General features: G+C 42.1%; 1 protein-coding gene across 2 annotated transcripts; it reads left to right on the forward strand.

The window, feature by feature from the left end:
- The first annotated feature begins 1,604 nt into the window (after window positions 1-1,604).
- On the forward strand, window positions 1,605-17,230 carry kctd15a (potassium channel tetramerization domain containing 15a). Of its 2 annotated transcripts, none has more exons than XM_017690291.2 (5): window positions 1,605-2,402; window positions 4,232-4,407; window positions 7,543-7,687; window positions 12,166-12,471; window positions 15,106-17,230. In XM_017690291.2, exons 1-5 carry the CDS (start codon window positions 2,391-2,393, stop codon window positions 15,262-15,264), a joined length of 798 nt encoding a protein of 265 aa, XP_017545780.1. In that variant the 5' UTR covers window positions 1,605-2,390; the 3' UTR covers window positions 15,265-17,230. The 2 variants fall into 2 exon arrangements, with proteins under 2 accessions (XP_017545780.1, XP_017545782.1); XM_017690293.2 differs by lacking the exon at window positions 1,605-2,402 and adding an exon at window positions 2,437-2,754.
- The last annotated feature ends 122 nt before the right edge of the window (window positions 17,231-17,352 follow it).

Raw genomic sequence — 17,352 nt, forward strand, 5'->3', positions numbered from 1 at the left:
CAACTCTTCTGGGAAGGCTTTCCACAAGGCTTAGGAGTGTGTTTATGGGAATTTTTGACCATTCTCCCAGAAGCACATTTATGAGGTCAGACATTGATGTTGGATGAGAAGGCCTGGATCACAGTCTCCACTCTAATTCATCTCATAGTTGTTCTATCAGGTTGAGGTCAGGACTCTGTGCAAGCCAGTCAAGTTCTTCCACACCAAACTCACTCATCCATGTCTTTATGGACCTTGCTTTGTGCACTGATGTGCAGTCATGTTCGAACAGGAAGGGGCCGTCCCCAAACTGTTCCCACAAAGTTGGGAACATGAAATTGTCCAAAATCTCTTGGTGCTGAAGCATTAAGAGTTCCTTTCACTGGAACTAAGGGGCCAAGCCCAACTCCTGAAAAACAACCCCACACCATAATCCCTCCTCCACCAAACTTTACACTCGGCACAGTAGTCAGACAAATACCGTTCTCCTGGCAACCGCCAAACCCAGAATCGTCCAACGGATTGCCAGATAGAGAAGCGTGATTTGTCACTCCAGAAAACACGTCTCCACTGCTCTAGAGTCCAGTGGTGGCACTTTACACCACTGCATTCAACGCTTTGCATTGCGCTCGGTGATGTTAGGCTTGGATGCAGCTGCTTGGCCATGGAAACTCATTCCATGAAGCTCTCTATGCTGTTCTTGAGCTAATCTGAAGTCCACATGAAGTTTAGAGGTCTGTAGCGATTTACTCTGCAGAAATTTGGTGACCTCTGTGCCCTACATGCCTCAGCCTGATCCCGCTTTGTCATTTTACATGGTCTACATTTTACATGGCTGTGTTGCTCTCGTTCCCAATCACTTCCACTTTGTGATAATACCACTGACAGTTGTCTGTGGAATATTTAGTACTGGTTCCACAGGTGCTAGCCTATCACGGTACCATGCTGGAATTCACTGAGTTCCTGAGAGCAACCCATTCATTCACAAATGTTTGTAGAAACAGTCTGTAGGCCTAGGTTCTTGGTTTTATACACTTGTGGCCATGGAAGTGACCAGAACACCTGAATTCAATGATTTGGATGGGTGAGTGAATATCTTTGGCCACAGTGTAAGTGGCTTCATTTTTTTGACCAATTTGCTAAATGTGAGAGCAAAGACTTTTATACTGGACTACATGTGATTTTAAATATCTGATTAACTCAACCAATGTCAAGCAGTAGTGTGGGCAACTATATACCAGTTTCATAAAACAGTGCAGTTTTCCTGTTTGTCTTATAAAGTTGGTCATTTCTTTAATTATATGACTTTAAAAAGACACTCAATTTACAAGTAAAAGTAGCTAATCCTATTATACTTTAATAAAATAATCCTCTTGATTAAATACAGATTACATTTCAACAGGTCTGTAATCTGTACTGGAACACAATTTTAAAGTACCCTAACCAACCCTGACCTTGATAAACATCTGTTAATTTTTTGTCAAATGCTGAGATACACATAGCCTAAACAACACAGCAGGCAGAGAACAGGTTTGTTTGTCAGTCATTTGATTCATTCGCGCTGCGAGTCGATTCGCTCGAATCACCGAAAAGAGTCGTTCAAAAAGAACGATTCGATCGCGAATCGAATATCGCTGATAGCGCGGCCACAGACGGTTTCCACTGTCCGCGTGGACTTAAACCGCGATGAACCTGTCTGTCTTTGCCCGGCTCAGAGATGCCACTAAGGGCTGGAGGGTCTCCGTCTGACCGTGCTGGAGATTGAAATGGCGCGTTTGGCTTCAGGCGGGCTGTGGGGGCGCTTTCTGCTCTGCATGCGTTCACGTCCCCACACTCCATCCTGCTTTAATGCACATCACCGTGTGACAGATGCGGGGGGCTTAGACAAGTTTGGCTCTTATTCCTCAAACGTGATAGTTTCGCATTCAAAACGTGCTTACTAGCCCGCTTTTATCAGCTCGCTCCTCAACTACTATGAGCTTCTGTCTGTTTTAGTTTAGTAGGAAAGCAAACGCAACACCGACTTCTGTGTCTGGATCTCAGACATGGCAGTCAGGTCACAGGTACTTCACTAAAACGCCTGTTTGTCGGTGGAAAAATGGAAAACAGATTGGATTCGAGCACAAATAGGTTCCCTACGTATGAATAAGAGAGATCAAGCGTTCATGTGCAGGCAGGGCTGAGCTAATTGGAGGCTAATCCTTTGCCCCCGGGGGGCGAGAGGAGAGCCCGGAGCAAGACTTCATCTCTCTCAGCCCCTGTCCTCTGTTATTCGGGGAGGAAACGCCTGGCTTCGGTGCGCTCTCACGCTTCGCCAACAACAAAAAAAGAAAGAAATTAAAAAAAAAGCACACGACTCGAGGACGGGATCGATCTCATGCTTTAAAGAGGGTGAAGATACAACAGCAGCGATGTCTTCCAAGGTAAGGAGCCCCCTGTGCAGGCTGTTAGCTTCAGTAGCAGAGCTGCCAGAACACCTCTTGTGTTAGAACCGAGTTTTTTTAAAGCCACAGCGACCTATATCGCTCCACCGCTGCCGTGCGTTCAGCTTTGGCAGGGATTCAGCTGCTTTGTATGAAGATTCGCAAGATTTTTTTTTTCACTTTTTTCATTTTTCACACGTTCATATAAGGGGATTTTATCGACGCGGTGGAGGCAGACGAGTCGGTCTGAACATTTTCGCTCAAGTTGTATCAGAAAGGACGAGAAACCTGCGGCCGTCAGAGGTAGATTTCGTGGCCAGATTGCTTCGGACGTCCTAAAATGTTTGAAACGGTACGGAGAGGGGTTTTTCTACTTCAAATCAGATTTTAAAATCTGTTTTACGTGTTAACTAGTTTAAGAGCCGAAGAAGCAGAGATGTACCTGGGTTACATTGGTGAGTGAGTGCAGGGTTATGGACTGATAGCTTAGCAGATACTGGGCTCGCTTCATCCACATTTTCTCCACTTTGTGGCTCATTTGTGTACCTTTGGGTATTGAAATGCGGTTAAGGTATGAGTTTGAGTAAAGAGAATAACGTTACAGCTTGGCCTTTTTAATCAACACTCACATTCAGCGACATAAGCTAACGTTACTTGCTGATATTTGACAAGTTACCACGAAGCTGGTCAGCTTCTTATTCGAATTTTCCCGTTCCACCTTAAACGGTGCAACAGTCCCATCGTGTGAGACAAGCGCCAGAATGGAAATGCTACGCCATTTAAGGTGGAACGGGAAAATTCTAATTAGAAGTTGGCGAATGTGAAGGCAACTTCATAGGAATAGGAAGCCTCGTCAAGTTACCTCAGGTTTCCTTAGCCTGCTCTAACAAAAGACCACCTTCTGTCTTAAAATACGGCCACTATTCCTTCCATTTTGTGTAGACGGTTGGTGCAGTTTGTTCTTGAAGCTCATAACCCAGAAGAGAATAATGAACACAATTAGCCTCCAGCGTTAAGCCCCGAGCAAAGGAGGCTTCAACCGTGTGTGTTCAGCATTTCGCAGGTCATATTTAAGCTCTTTTATACTGAATAGCTGTGACATAATTTACACTAAAACGAGCCTTTAAAATGGCAGTAAAAACAGTAATTGTATTTTATTATTTATTTATTTTTTACATAAACTACTATATACAGTATCAGAGTGGTGGAGTTGCCAATAAGAAGCTGTGGCTTCTTTTTAACTGGCTGTTCACCATAGTCAAAATTCGGTGGTTCTTCCATAATTTACACACGTTTATCTTTTCTTTACTCGCTTTTCCACTTCAGCTAGAGATGTTGATTTATTTCAGCTGCAAACTTTCAGAGATCCAAACCACCGGCTGTCATCAAACCTTTCATGTCTCACACTCACTCCCAGTACCTTTAATTAGGAGTTTACACTCTTTCTGTCTTCCCTGAAGGTAGATACCTACAGTACCATCCTTTTAACACACACACACACACACACACTCTCTCTCTCTCTCTCTCTCTCTCTCTCTCTCTCTCTCTCTCTCTCTCATGCTCGTTAATAATCCTCATCCTTTCCTCCCCTCCGGTTCTATTAAAAAAAAAACTGGGATGCAAATTCTCTTAATTAGAGTTGTGCCACCAATTCTTAAGTGAAATACAGACTGGGGCAGATGTGAGAGTGATCTCACAGGCGTTGACAGGCCAGAAGCACACCTAAGCACTCCGAGCTCTGGGAGGGAGAGGACTGGCAGAGAACGGCAGTGCCGAGGGTGTGTTTCGCGTGCTCCTGCTGAGGGTGTGTTCTGTGTGCTGGTCTGCAGGAGGGAAGAAGCATGTCTCGTCTCTCTCTGACCCGCTCTCCGGTGTCTCCACTGGCCGCCCAGGGGATCCCTCTTCCAGCTCAGCTGACTAAAGCCAATGCTCCAGTCCACATTGACGTAGGAGGACACATGTATACCAGCAGCTTGGCCACTCTCACCAAGTATCCGGACTCCAGGTAAGACAGTCTGTCATGGTGGGAGTGGTAACCTGAGTCATATTAACCCTTTAAAACTCTAGGATTATTATTCAATGAGTGTTTAAGTTCATATCCAACAATGACTGTGTTACTCCATAACTACTATGAAAGGAATTTTAATGTAGTTGTGAGAGTGAGGAATGAAGTATGGAGCCATTGTCAGGTTCCTGGAGTTTAAGGGGTTAAACGGGTGACCTGTACATTGTTGCTGTTCTAGATGTTGGTCTGTCTGGTGGAGGGTGACTTCTGTACTTGAGGCCATCAAGTTGAACCTGATGTACCATTCACTGCCCAGATAGGGACACTAAACAGCACTGACAGCCTCTTTTGAATTCACCGTTTTTGTGATGTGATATTGCTTTTCAAGTCCTTACTGATATGTTTTATTTGATATTGCTGTTGTCAGTAAAAACCTTGTATCTCCAAAAAGGTACATTTACAGGAGAAGGAAAAAACATGCTTGTAATGCAAGTCAATGGAATCAGACATTTTTCCAAGTGATTTTAGGCCATTTCTTTTGGTTAATTTATCATGAGATTTACACACAATGTGAAGGACAACAGGCCAAAATGGAGATAGAAAAATGGAGATACAAGGTTTTCTCACAAGAGTAGTGATATATTTCTCATTTGTACTTAAGTTTTGTGATATTTTTATGTTTGTTTATTGCTACTTTGTGGGCTGCTCAATTGCCCAGTACTTCGTTGCCCTTTGAGGGTAAAAATGTCCAGTTCAATTCAGTTCAACTTTCTGTTGTGAAGTTCAATTTTCTGTTCCTTCCTCTGAGAGCATAAGTGTTTGACTCTGTTCTGAAGGCTAATATGCGAATGCGTTGCTCTTGATCCTCCTGCTTGTCTTGAGGTCCACAGACATTAAACTAATACCGACTCAGACACTACAGTTTTACTCTTGTTCATGTTTTCATCTGTTATGATTTTGTGTAGTTGGTCCTTAATAACTGTGGAGCTAACATTGAGTACATTTCAGACTTGTTACATGAGAATAACACAGTAAAATCACTGGGAATCTCACTGCTCAGAATTAAACAGACCTCTTCTGAGAGGGGGTTTGTATGCAGTGTTGCAAGGTAATTTTAGGTTTTGAACAGCTTCGATTTCCAGGCAGTATTACACCTCCCAACTCAAATTAGCCCTCCTGGGCAGATTTCATTATTTCAATTCATTGTTGCATTGTAAACCAGTCAGTTTATTCTACCAAATGAAATGCCACAGAGGCATGAACAGGTGGAATTTGCTTTTGTCAGTCAGAGACCTGAGGATAAGTTCCACAGTTTTCCTGTAGAGCTGAGCAGAGCTGTTGCTGTAAGCGCTGCTCTGCAGTGGTGCCAGAAATGTTTGAATAATGGCACTAAAATCTCTGCCTCCTCCTTCACTCCACTAAGATATTGGTGCCACAGACCTTGCCTGTGTTTAGTTGAGCAATTAGCAGCATCTCAGTGAGGCAAAGATGACATTTCTGAGGGACACTGTGTTTGATGTTTGTCATTCCTCTGTTCAAACATCAGGATTAAAATATCTAGATGCGTTTCACTCTAGATGCACCTCTAAAGGGGCACTGGTCTTCCTCTTCCCGGGGAGCAGGCTTGTGTTCAGTCCCACCAAACCCTAAGGATCTGTACATGGCCCATATTGTGGAAAGCTGACTTTTCCTTGCTTTTCTGAAGTAGAAGAGTTTGATGTAGTATGTAAACACTAACATATTTTCCTAATATTATACAGTCTGTTAAGCAATTTAGTGCCACCCATTCACACTAAAGTTATAAGGAGTGTTTCAGCCTGGTCAGCCAGTTAGAGCAGAGATCATTTACATGAATTAGTCTTGAAGGGGCAGTAAGAAAAATAGCCTGATGTTGAGAAATGGTCATGAAAAAATGAATTATGACTACTTTCAGTGCATAAAACCACACAAATCTTATAAGAGGACCCTAAGGAAAAAGTGGGTTTGTGAAAATCTAGAAAAAAGTGGGATAAAGTCTCTCAACTATATTCCTAGTAGTTATTAAAAAAAATAGATTCAAACATCTCAAGATCAATAATTACATAATTATACTGCAGTTTAAGGATCTGTATGTAGGCCAACACTTCAGTTCCTCACTTTCATAACTCATAACAACGTATATATTAGTGTGCACATAATTCATAATAGTGGATAACAAGTATTAGGATTAATAATTGAATAGTAAGCCTAGGCTTCAAGGTGCTAAGAAATAAAATTAAATAAATAAACACACATACAGCAGGCTTCCCACTTGTGGAGTTGTGAAATTCCTACTTGCTGCATCTCCAGCTCAATCCTCAGAGGTCTGCTGATAATTTACTCCCCAAGAGGGCAGGGTGTAAAGGGGTGCCACCTGTTAGAGAGGAGAGCGAGAGCGCGAAAGAATGAGGGAGTGTACCATCACATCTGCTCAGCTTAACACACAGCATGGCCTTCTCTGATTTAATAACGCAGATAGAGAGAGAGAGGGAGGAGGAGGAGAGGAAAGCGAGGAGGGGGAGGGAGCAGGCAGCATTTTAATTGCTTTTTGGAGGAAAAAAAGAAAAAGAAACGGAGATGAAAAACTAAGATTGCCTGAAGCTATATGGTGAAATTCTAACTGGGGGAACTGCAAGACCATATGAGAAAAGAACCACCGCAGGCACAAAAGGGGGAATTGGTTTTCTTATTAAGTGTTTTGCATCAGTTTCCAGAATGAGAGAGAGAAAGAGAGAGAGAGAGAGAGAGAGAGAGAGAGAGAGAGAGAGTCAGAAAGAGAGTCGGAAAGAGAAAGAGAACATAAAATGAAATAGGAACATCTTGGCAGTGACAAGATGTAAGTTGATTTAACACAAAAGCAGAAACAGCATAGGACATGATTCCAAATGTTTGACCTCATTCTTCAAACCAGGTTAAACAATAAAACTTCATTATACTTGCATTTGATTTTGCTCAACCTGCTACAACAACAGAATGTACAAGTGAGTTATAAAGAATAGGATGTTGTGTGCCTAGGATTTCTTATTATTGCATTCAGGCCTTTGCATCGTGGTTAAATTCAAACGATCTGCTGAATGTAAGCTTGTTTGACTCTCCTCTCTCCTCTGTCCTTTCCAGAATCAGTCGTCTGTTCAACGGCACAGAGCCGATCGTGTTGGACAGTCTGAAGCAGCACTACTTCATTGACAGGGATGGGGAGATATTCCGCTATATTCTGAGCTACCTTCGGACCAGCAAGCTACTTCTTCCTGAAGACTTCAAGGTATGTTTGTTTGTTAGGAAAACACTGGATGTTTCCTCATTGCATCATGTTTAGGGCTTTGTTATGTTTAAGAATTGCAATTTTACACTGAATGCAGGACTCGCTGACAGTGATTAAGCTCAAGCCTACAACTATTAACCACAATGAATCCCACAGTTACAGTGATGTCCTCCAGCTGCTGCAGCAGCTCTCTTAGACAAATTCTGTATCACCCTGAGCTGCAGTTAAACTTAATCAATCAGGATGGAGAGATTTTTTACCACCTCTCTTAAAAATGATGGTGCCAAAAAGGGGAGATGTCATAGAAGCACGTTTGGTTTTGTAAAGAACACTTAAACAGATGATTCCGTGATTCAAGGGGATTCCACTTATTTTTAAAATTCCCTGCATAGTTCAATCATTAATATGTGAAATGATTCGTCATAGAGAAAATGAACAACTCTGATGTTTTATAGTGGTCCAGTATGGCGATAGTGAGGGTTAACTATCCAACATGACCAGTGAAGCTACATTTGTGTTCTGAATTTTTATTAGTGATGCATTTAAAAAATTACAATTTCTTTGGAGCCTATTTTGCTTTTGAATTCACTGCATGGCTCTCTCTGCCATGAATGCTTACAAAATCTCTGTCCAAAATCCTGATGTCGAAACCATCATAAAACAAAGTCTAAGGCATCAGGCAGTGTTTTCAGAACTGTTTTGTGTAGTACTTTTCTTTGAGGGAGCTTTAAGAGGCATTAAACTCTTCAGATGTCTGGAGATTAATCATTCACATCAAACCACTCTGAATGACTTTGTTTACATGTACTAATGCAGAAATAATAAAATAAATCGATAGAGCTCCCGTTGAAAGACCCAATTTTGTAAACGAGATGTGCAGACCTATGCAAAAATTTGATTACCCCTGGTCAAATTAAGTTTTGTTGATTTTCTAACTGCAAAAAGGTAAATTTCTCTGCAGGGAACACATTTAAATATGACATATTTCTGTCATGTTCTGTGCAAATTTCTAAATTTATTGGAAAAAAATAAAACATTATTAACCTTTTATGTGCCAAACCAGATAAATCATAGCTGTGCATTAAAATTAGTAAATGTCTGTTCTCTCTAGATGATTCTGATGATTATTTTCACTAAGAAAATCAACAATAAATGTAATTTGACCAGGAATGCCCAAACGTTTCCGTAAGACTGAGTGTGAAGAATCTTTTGCACGTTTTAAGTGAACCTTCATATAATGTAAATAATCTATAAAAAGTAGTTTTTTTCCCCTAAAACCCTGCACCCAAGCCAAGAACCACGTAGGAACCCTGAGTTTTAAGATTTATATTTTCTAGCATTCCTTGACACTGCGATTTTCATGACTGTGTGGAAAAGCTAAAACGATGCAATGGAAGAGCTACATTGCAAGAAAACGAACAGAATCAAATCATTACGTCTCATTACAGTCAAGCCTTCACAGTTCACTCATCACACTCTCTCTCCCCTTAACGCAAGCTGGGAAATATGCAAAAAGCAGCGAGTGACTGAATTGATCATCATATGCAGCCCCATCCAAACGCTGGAGGGCTTAACTCTGCCAGGCTCATGACTCCCGACACAGTGGGTTCACAAGATCGATCTGTATGCCTGAATACTGCTTCTACATCTCATCCACTTGCTGAAGGGATTCGTTCAACCCCTTGAAATAGTTTGAAGAGTTTACGACAGAAATAACTCCTCTAATTCACTCCCGATTTGAAAAACTAGTTACCTCTGATATATACTTCAGTCGGTCGTTGCTTGCGGTGATGCTGTAGTGTCAGACAGAGTTCTGACCGTGCAAGCTAATGGGATTTCAGCAGTCTGCTAAATTCAAATGATATCTGTTATTCACTCAGCTCTAACTCGAACCTGCTTTTTAAGAATAAGCAGCGCACCTTATTCAGTAGTGCAGCTTCTCTTTTTCTATCACACATTCTAAAGAGGAGTCTCTCTCCATAGAGAGATGTCTGCTGGATTTGGTTTCAGGGCATTGCCTTGCAGAAGGATCAACATACCTAACCCTCACTCAAGCCTGGGAAAGAATATCACCTTAAGACTTATGTTTCCCTTTGAATTAACCCAAGCCTGAAGGTCTTAGGTCTCAGCATGTTGTCGGGACCAGCATGTGCCAAAAGAAGGAAAGAAAGAAAGAAAGAGAGAGAAATAGAGGGCGAGCCAGACAGGGGTGGGGCGAGGGGCAAGCAAAAGCAGCTCAGTTTCGTGCGGCAATTATTAAAGCGTGTGGAGTCTGAGACGTTGTGTGCTGTTGTTCGCTGGGGCATAGCCTACAGTGAAATGAGTGGTTCTTACAGGGCGGAGGAGAGGAGCTAGCCTTGTGGAGATCACTGTTACACACTGAGACAAATCACTGAGCTAAATGAGGAAGAGTTTTCTCACCTTTAACTTCAGCTGCATAATCTAGACCATCAAAAGTGTAACAGTAAAATTGCATTTACAGTTTTTCTCTTAACCCAAATGTAGTCAGTCAGCTGCACCATCAAAATAGACAAAGGAATGGCCCAGATTCAAGCTATAGGAGCTATAGGTAAGCTGTTTTTTTAGCTATGATGAACAATTAGGTGAAGCCATCTAATTGTGATTTTTCTGACTACAATTTAAATTACAATTAGTTTCTATAAATTGAGATAATTGAGAGGCCTGTTTTTTGGCCAAGTAGATGAGCATATCCACGTTTTCCTTCTATGGCCTCAAGCGCTGAATATAGTACACCATGTTGCCAGTTAGTTTTAGTTGTTATGTATGCATTATGTGGGTGTTTGATTGCATCTGATTGGTCAAACTCATCTACAGGCATTCCTCAGCTTTGTGTTGGGCTGTAATGAAAAGTGCAGCTGATTTGAAAATTGAGCTTTTGCAAATTGCAATTTGAATATAAAAATGGTTCATCTTTGAGTCCTATGATATGTGTGTTTTAAGCCATACAGTGTCAGAAACCACATAAACAAGTCTATTTGAGATTGTTTAACATCTTGGCATAGTTCAGAGAAAATGTCTGATGATTTTGGTATACAGAGCTTCCATTACTTAGCCTAGCTCCAGCAGATGCCAGATATAAAGCTATAGAAGCCAAGCCTGTCTTTTCCGATTGACTACATTTAGGATGAGCAGAAAACAGTTTACATTTTTGCACTGGAGTATTCCTATGAAGCACCTGTAGGCATGCCTGTCTGTCTTATTTTAGCTCTTTCATTTCTCATATTATTTCTCGTTGCTTTTCTGTACTGTTAAACGAGTGATTCTTCATCGGTGTTGTTAATGCTAGCAGTGAGTGGCGGTGCCATCTGGTCTGGTGGAGAATGAAAGGGGTGAGAGGCTGGGGTTAGGGTGCTGCAGGGCAGTGAGAGCCTGAGGGGAATACAGGCAATCTGTACTGCCAGACCCCAGAGCCTGTGGGGGGGAGGGGAGACAGGCCAGGGCAGTGCAGCCCTCTGCCCCAGTCCAGGCTAAATGGGTTTGAATGGATTAGGTAATGTTAAATGATTTTTGCTAACTCCAGTCAGAGTGATTTCAGCCATTAATGCTACAGTATGAGCACTGTTACAGACCTATACACTACTGTGTGGAAAAGTGTTCTGAATGATGCTCAGAAAACCTCCTGGTTCCATCTATTTATTATTCTGTATGCTGTGTTAAGCTGCATTAATGAGGGTGTACCCATTCATTTTGGCTGACTGTGATGTCCATTGTGACTACAGTGAGAGTCTCGGTCACGTTAGTCTCCTCCAGGTGAACCAGTATGCAGGATTAAAGGAGAATTGCACTCGAATTTAATAACTGAGGTGTATATAAATTCATTCAGAGTGATTTACATGGTTTAAAACTGCATTGTGGAGAAACTTACTGTCTGCAATGCAAATAAAGCCATTGTTTACTGTCTATTATTTAAATTGACCATTTTGACCAAATCTAAATTGACCATTAAAACAAACATTATGAACATTATTAATGTGTCTTTTGTGTTTTTATATGTAATGATAATGGTAAATTTGTGAAAAAAGCATGCACCTCTCCACTATAAATGTGTTTTGGCCCAAACCTTCTGAAAGTAACAGTGTCTCAGACATCAGGCAGTGTATTCTGAACCATTTCATGCAATAACTTTCTATAAGGTGACATATAAAGGCATTAAACTCTTTAGATGTTTGGTCAAACTACTCTGAATGACTGTTTACATCTTAGCCATTTAATTATGCAGAAATGTTTCAGTGTAATTCCCTTTTAATTACACCTAATACGGATCTGAGTCTCTAAGATGTGTGTCTATGGCTTTCAGTGAGCATAGGCAAAAACATTTGAACACAGGTGAATGAACTGACTTATCACTTATCAGTTAAATAAATGGCTTATCTTGAGTTGAAGAGGGATTCCAGGAGCAGGACTGGGAACTCCTGGACTACATCCACTCACCCACTGCCTCTGTGTTTACCATGTAGGAGTTCCAGCTACTGTATGAGGAAGCCCGTTATTACCAGCTGAGCCCCATGGTGAAGGAGCTGGAGCGCTGGAAGCAAGAGTGGGAGCAGCGGCGGACGGCGCAGCCCTGTGAGTGTCTGGTGGTGCGTGTGACCCCTGACCTTGGTGAACGGATCGCTCTGAGTGGTGATAAGGCCCTCATCGAGGAGATTTTCCCTGAGACAGGAGATGTCATGTGTAACTCAGTCAACGCTGGCTGGAACCAGGACCCCACTCACGTCATCCGCTTTCCACTCAATGGATACTGCAGACTCAATTCTGTACAGGTAAATCCACGTCTATTGTCTGACATAATGCTGTGATGCTGCGAATTTACATCAGTTCTGAAGGCCCATCGTATTGCAGCTTAGTGCTGTACTTGCTTGTTAACACCTTAAGCTTTGTACGGAAGCTAAGGGCCTGTATGTGGACCCGCCCTTCAGTTCCTCACTCTCATAACTACATCACAGCACATTAGTTTCTGAGTAATACATAGGAGTTATGGAATAACAGGTCTTAAGGTTAAAAACACAAATATATGGCACATTTTTAAGGGGTTAAACTTGACCAAAACATAATTGCTGCTTCTGAATAACATACAGAAGTTACTAAATAATAGGCCTAAAGGTTAAAAACTGAACAATAAGATGGCAGTTAAAACAAACTTGATTCAAACCATCAGTGGCTGACAGCTGCCTGACTTGCTAAGTAGTGAGATGCTGTAGAAGAACCACTTTTGGATCCTTTCTGACAGGAAAGAAAAATAAAAAAGATCTCCTAAATGTCTCTAATTTCTCATAGACAACAAGATCAGATGGAAAGACAAAGGAGACATTTGCTTAAGTCTCCTGCTGCTCAGATATTTCTCCTGAGCAAAATGATTTCTAAAAATAAGAAATCTCACATTTCCTCTTGAGTTTTAATAGAGATCTCAGTGAAATCACACATTGTGCTCAAACTTGCCAAGATGATAACTGCAGATGTTGTGTTGGAAGCGAGGAGTGGGGCATCATTGTTAGGTGGCTGCGAGTGGTGCGTTCTCTTACAGGAGTTGTGTGAGCGGAAGAAGGTGGATGTGGCAGGTGTGGAGAAAGGTGTGCTTCCACAGCTACAGAGATGCAGTTCTGCCTCACGAGATGTTATCACATCCCTTGGATTTGCTTATTTGGAAAGCACGGCTACATTTGCACACGCGGACACATGTGGGCACAGTCAGGCGCGCAGCTCTTATTCCAGCGCCAACATTGATGTAGAACTATAGAGTCCTGAAAGCGAGTGGAGAAGTCGGGGGGAAAAAGATATACATAATTTATTTTTAACTCATCCTCAAGACAAATCTCTTCTTTTGAAAAAAGTGCTCCAGCATATCTGCGCCTGGAGCGTTTTAAACACACATACTACATTTTTAATACCTACTTTAGTTTCTTTAAACAACCTAAACTGGTTTATGCAACTTTTTTTTTACACATGCTTAATTGACTTACAGTATAACTAATCGGTGCATCTGCTAACAGTGTTTTTTTTTCTTGCCTTTGCACACTCGGCTAATTGTATCACGCTAGAGGTGCAGGGTTTTTTTCCCTCTTTTTTTTGGCCATACGTCAGACGCTCTTAAGCCCACCCAGTCGTGAGAAACATGAGAAAATTAAGCGAGGAATTAACTGAGAGAGAGAGAGAGAGAGAGAGAGAGAGAGAGAGAGAGAGAGAGAGAGAGAGAGAGAGAGAGAGAGAGAGAGAGAGAGAGAGAGAGAGAGAGAGAGAGAGAGAGAGAGAGAGAGAGAGGCGAAGGAGGAGAGAGGGGGTGGTAGACAGCTTGTTTGAGAGTTCAAAGTGATGCAATTATCAGAGCACTGAGTGTAATGAAAGTTTTGGAGCAATCAGTCTTTAATGTTCAATTCTGAATGCAGTCATGTGACCTAAGCACTTTCATTTATTCAATATTCTGACTTAAATGAGGACTTATGGGAAGCTTGTCATTAAACCACTTTTTTTTTTTTTAATGAAAATGGAAAACTACAAAAGCTCCACGCTGCCGCTGTTGTACCTGATCTGCTCTACCTGTGCAACACATAAGGAGAATTCATTTCCCCTGCAATACAACTCCCTGAAATTTTGCCAAAGGTTTTTTTTTTTTTAGCATCAAGTTCCAAAGTGAGGATAAGGGTGGACATTTTTCTCAGGGCCCTGCGATTCGACTGAATGTTTTTTTTTTTTTTTTTTCCTTTGGTGGGACTTTTATCTGGCTCTGTTGCCTTGAGGCAGAACTTTCATTTTCATGTGAAGCACACTTAAAAGAAGTGGAGGAGTAAGTGAATACTCAAGGCTGCATCTGTTGAATTTCAAAAAAATCTACAACTACTCTGCCAGATAAAACATGTCATTGCTTTGCGGGCGCGTGAGTGACAGGGACAGGAGGTTTGCAGGGAGAGTTCGCCGATGGAACTCTGACAGTGGCAGGGATTGCGTGTGCTTTTGGAGTCTCGGAAAGGGGGGAAAGAGCGGGGTGGTTGGGTTTTCGGGTCGTCGGAGGGGGAAGCCGTTCGCTTTTGACTCCTCATCAAACTCCAGTAAACAGCTGCAGGGGGAGTCTGCTCGCTCCCTCTCATCTTCACTGGCCTGTCTGAAGAGTGAAATCTTGGAGGGAAATGAAAGAATAAAGATAAAATATAGATAAAAAGTATTTTTCAGTTGCTACATTTTTCAGCTCTATTTCTGATTCATTTAACTTAAGCTGAGCAAAAGCCGTTTGCTTGTGTCTTCTATCTTAATGTCTTAATTAATTTGCTGCTTGTTTCCCATAAATGCCTGATTTGCTTTTATCCTTTCAAAATTGCAAGAATTTAGACATTGAGCTAAACAGTTCTGACGTTAGCTTGACTACACCTGCATTGGTAACGCTCTGGTACGCTGTTCTTCCTCAGGTGCTGGAGAGATTGTTCCAGAAGGGCTTCACTATGGTTGCGTCGTGTGGAGGAGGTGTGGATTCATCTCAGTTCAGCGAGTACATCCTGAGTCGCGAGGACAGACGTTGTCAGACCATCCACACTCCCATCCGGATAAAGCAGGAGCCACTGGACTAGCGAACAGTAACCAGAAACACCTCAAACTGACCCTCAGTGAGAGACCAGCAGTGGACAAGGATAAAGACAGAAGTTTGGACCTCTCTGCTGGCTCAGTGGACTATTTAGGACTTTGTGAAGATGGAACTCTTTATCCAAATAATGAAAAATGTCAAGTCCCTAGACTGAATAAAGGGACATCTTTAAAAAAGAAAAAAAAAGTCTTGGCTTGGAGGAAAAATTGCATTCTGTGTATTTTGGTCTTCCACTCACTACAGCACACTGTTACGATATTCAGTCATGACCTCATTCGGCAACTGTGTTTAATGCAGAATTCATTTTTGCATACTAATGAGTCGTCACCTCAGCAGCCCTTTCCAATCTGGAAATCTAATGGTCTCACGTTCGTTCCAGTCTCTTTCTTAAATCAGATCCCTGTGGTTTCTTGCCAATGTCTCAGTACGTGAAGGATGTGAGAACAGCGTTGAGAACAAAGGCATTTGATGGTGAGCGAGGAGCAGAGCAGGGCTGGCTGCCTGGACTGGCCGCAGGCGGCACGGCCAGCGCGCTCGGGCTGCTAATGCATTCAGAGCCGCGGAGAGGGACTGGCTGTTAGAGCACGACCGAGGGAAAACCTGCGCTTGTTTTGGAAGAGCTTTTCCGATGGCTTTTCCAATCCCCAAGAAAAGAGCAAACGAAAGGACAGTGGCGGTTCATTTTGTCGGAGTGGCCAGTGTGCTTTTTTTTTTTTTTTTTTTGGTCAGCAGCAGTATCCTTGTCAAGAACCACGTAATTAAATAGAAACTTAAAAAGGACACAAAGTCACAGATTCGTAAACATTGCTTGTCCAGAAAGTCAAAGAACAATCTGCAAGTTAAATGCCAGCGTTATTCATTTGGTTGTTGTGCCGTTTTTGTTTCTTTCCTTTTTTTTAATCTATTTATTTTGTCAGAAACAATACACATTAACCAGAAACACTGCCTGTCCAGCAAGACGACTATGAAAGTCAAATAAAGATCCACCAGAGACACTAGCAGTGCCCTCTGCAGCCACACCGAATCTGTTTTGATGAAGGCAGCTTTAGGTAGGGGAAATGAGAGATTACTCAGATTAACGAATGCGAGACTGCCTTTACTGTACGGTCGGAGTCGCTGGCGGAGCTGGTCCTACCAGAGCAGAAGGGGGCTTAGTGTGCTCCTTGAGGCCCCATCAGGACTGAGGCGGAAGGGCACGGGTCAGAGAGAAGCTAGCCTCCTCCCCACACTGCCCAAGGAGCTGAGGTCACTTTCCCACAATCCTTTTACTCAGCCAGACCCCCTAGCTAAACAGGCCCAGTCATAGGGAGGAGGATACACAGCCCATGAGCGGCCAGAGGAAACTCGAAAGGTTACTTAGGTGGCCGGAAAACAGCGAACGATGCTTAATGTGTTGTAAAAATGCACATTTAATAGCCAGAGTATTCTTTAGGCTCTTCTCCGCATAACCTCATTACAGGGGCAAAGGTCCCAGAGATGCCACCATGCTCCACAAGATCACACGCTGAGTGTTGTCTTAGTACGACAGCTCGAACGTGCTGAAACATTATTCTTCACGCTATCCACCAAATGTGATGCTATACCCTGTCTTAGCCCTTGCGCTGGGTGTTGTTCAGGCTCAGTTGGGCCCTTTGGCATTTTTTTATTTCACCTATAAAGCAAGCCTTTATGCCAGCTGTGCAGTCATGTTTTTGACCGCGGCCTCAGAACTACACTGGGAGACCCCACTGAAACCACAAAGAAAGAAAACTTTTAATTTAAGTACTGTTCTAATGGATGTTGTGTCGAAATGTATAATTACAGTAAGGTGCAAATGTATATTTAAATAAAGTTCATTTTTTTGTTAGTGCATAATTATTGATATTCATTGTAGTATTGCAGGCATGTGCTCAATATCCTTTTGTAATTGGTGTTGATCAAATGGACTTTTAATAAATCTTTTTTTTTCCTAATTTCATTTCCAGAAAGGCATATTTCTTTGTCATTCTTCAGAATGAAGCTGGTTCTATTTCAGCTCTAGAACGTGTGCCGGCATAACATTCAAATGAGCTCTCGCCGTAAGAGTTCACTTCAG

This window comes from Pygocentrus nattereri, chromosome 8 (genome assembly GCF_015220715.1).
Source record: "Pygocentrus nattereri isolate fPygNat1 chromosome 8, fPygNat1.pri, whole genome shotgun sequence".
NCBI lineage: Eukaryota > Metazoa > Chordata > Actinopteri > Characiformes > Serrasalmidae > Pygocentrus > Pygocentrus nattereri.

Bases quoted from the DNA above. Each gene is read 5' to 3' on its own strand.
- kctd15a (XM_017690291.2), top strand. The intron at 4,408-7,542 runs GTAAGACAGTCT...TGTCCTTTCCAG, and splicing joins ACCAAGTATCCGGACTCCAG to AATCAGTCGTCTGTTCAACG. The intron at 12,472-15,105 runs GTAAATCCACGT...GTTCTTCCTCAG, and splicing joins GCAGACTCAATTCTGTACAG to GTGCTGGAGAGATTGTTCCA.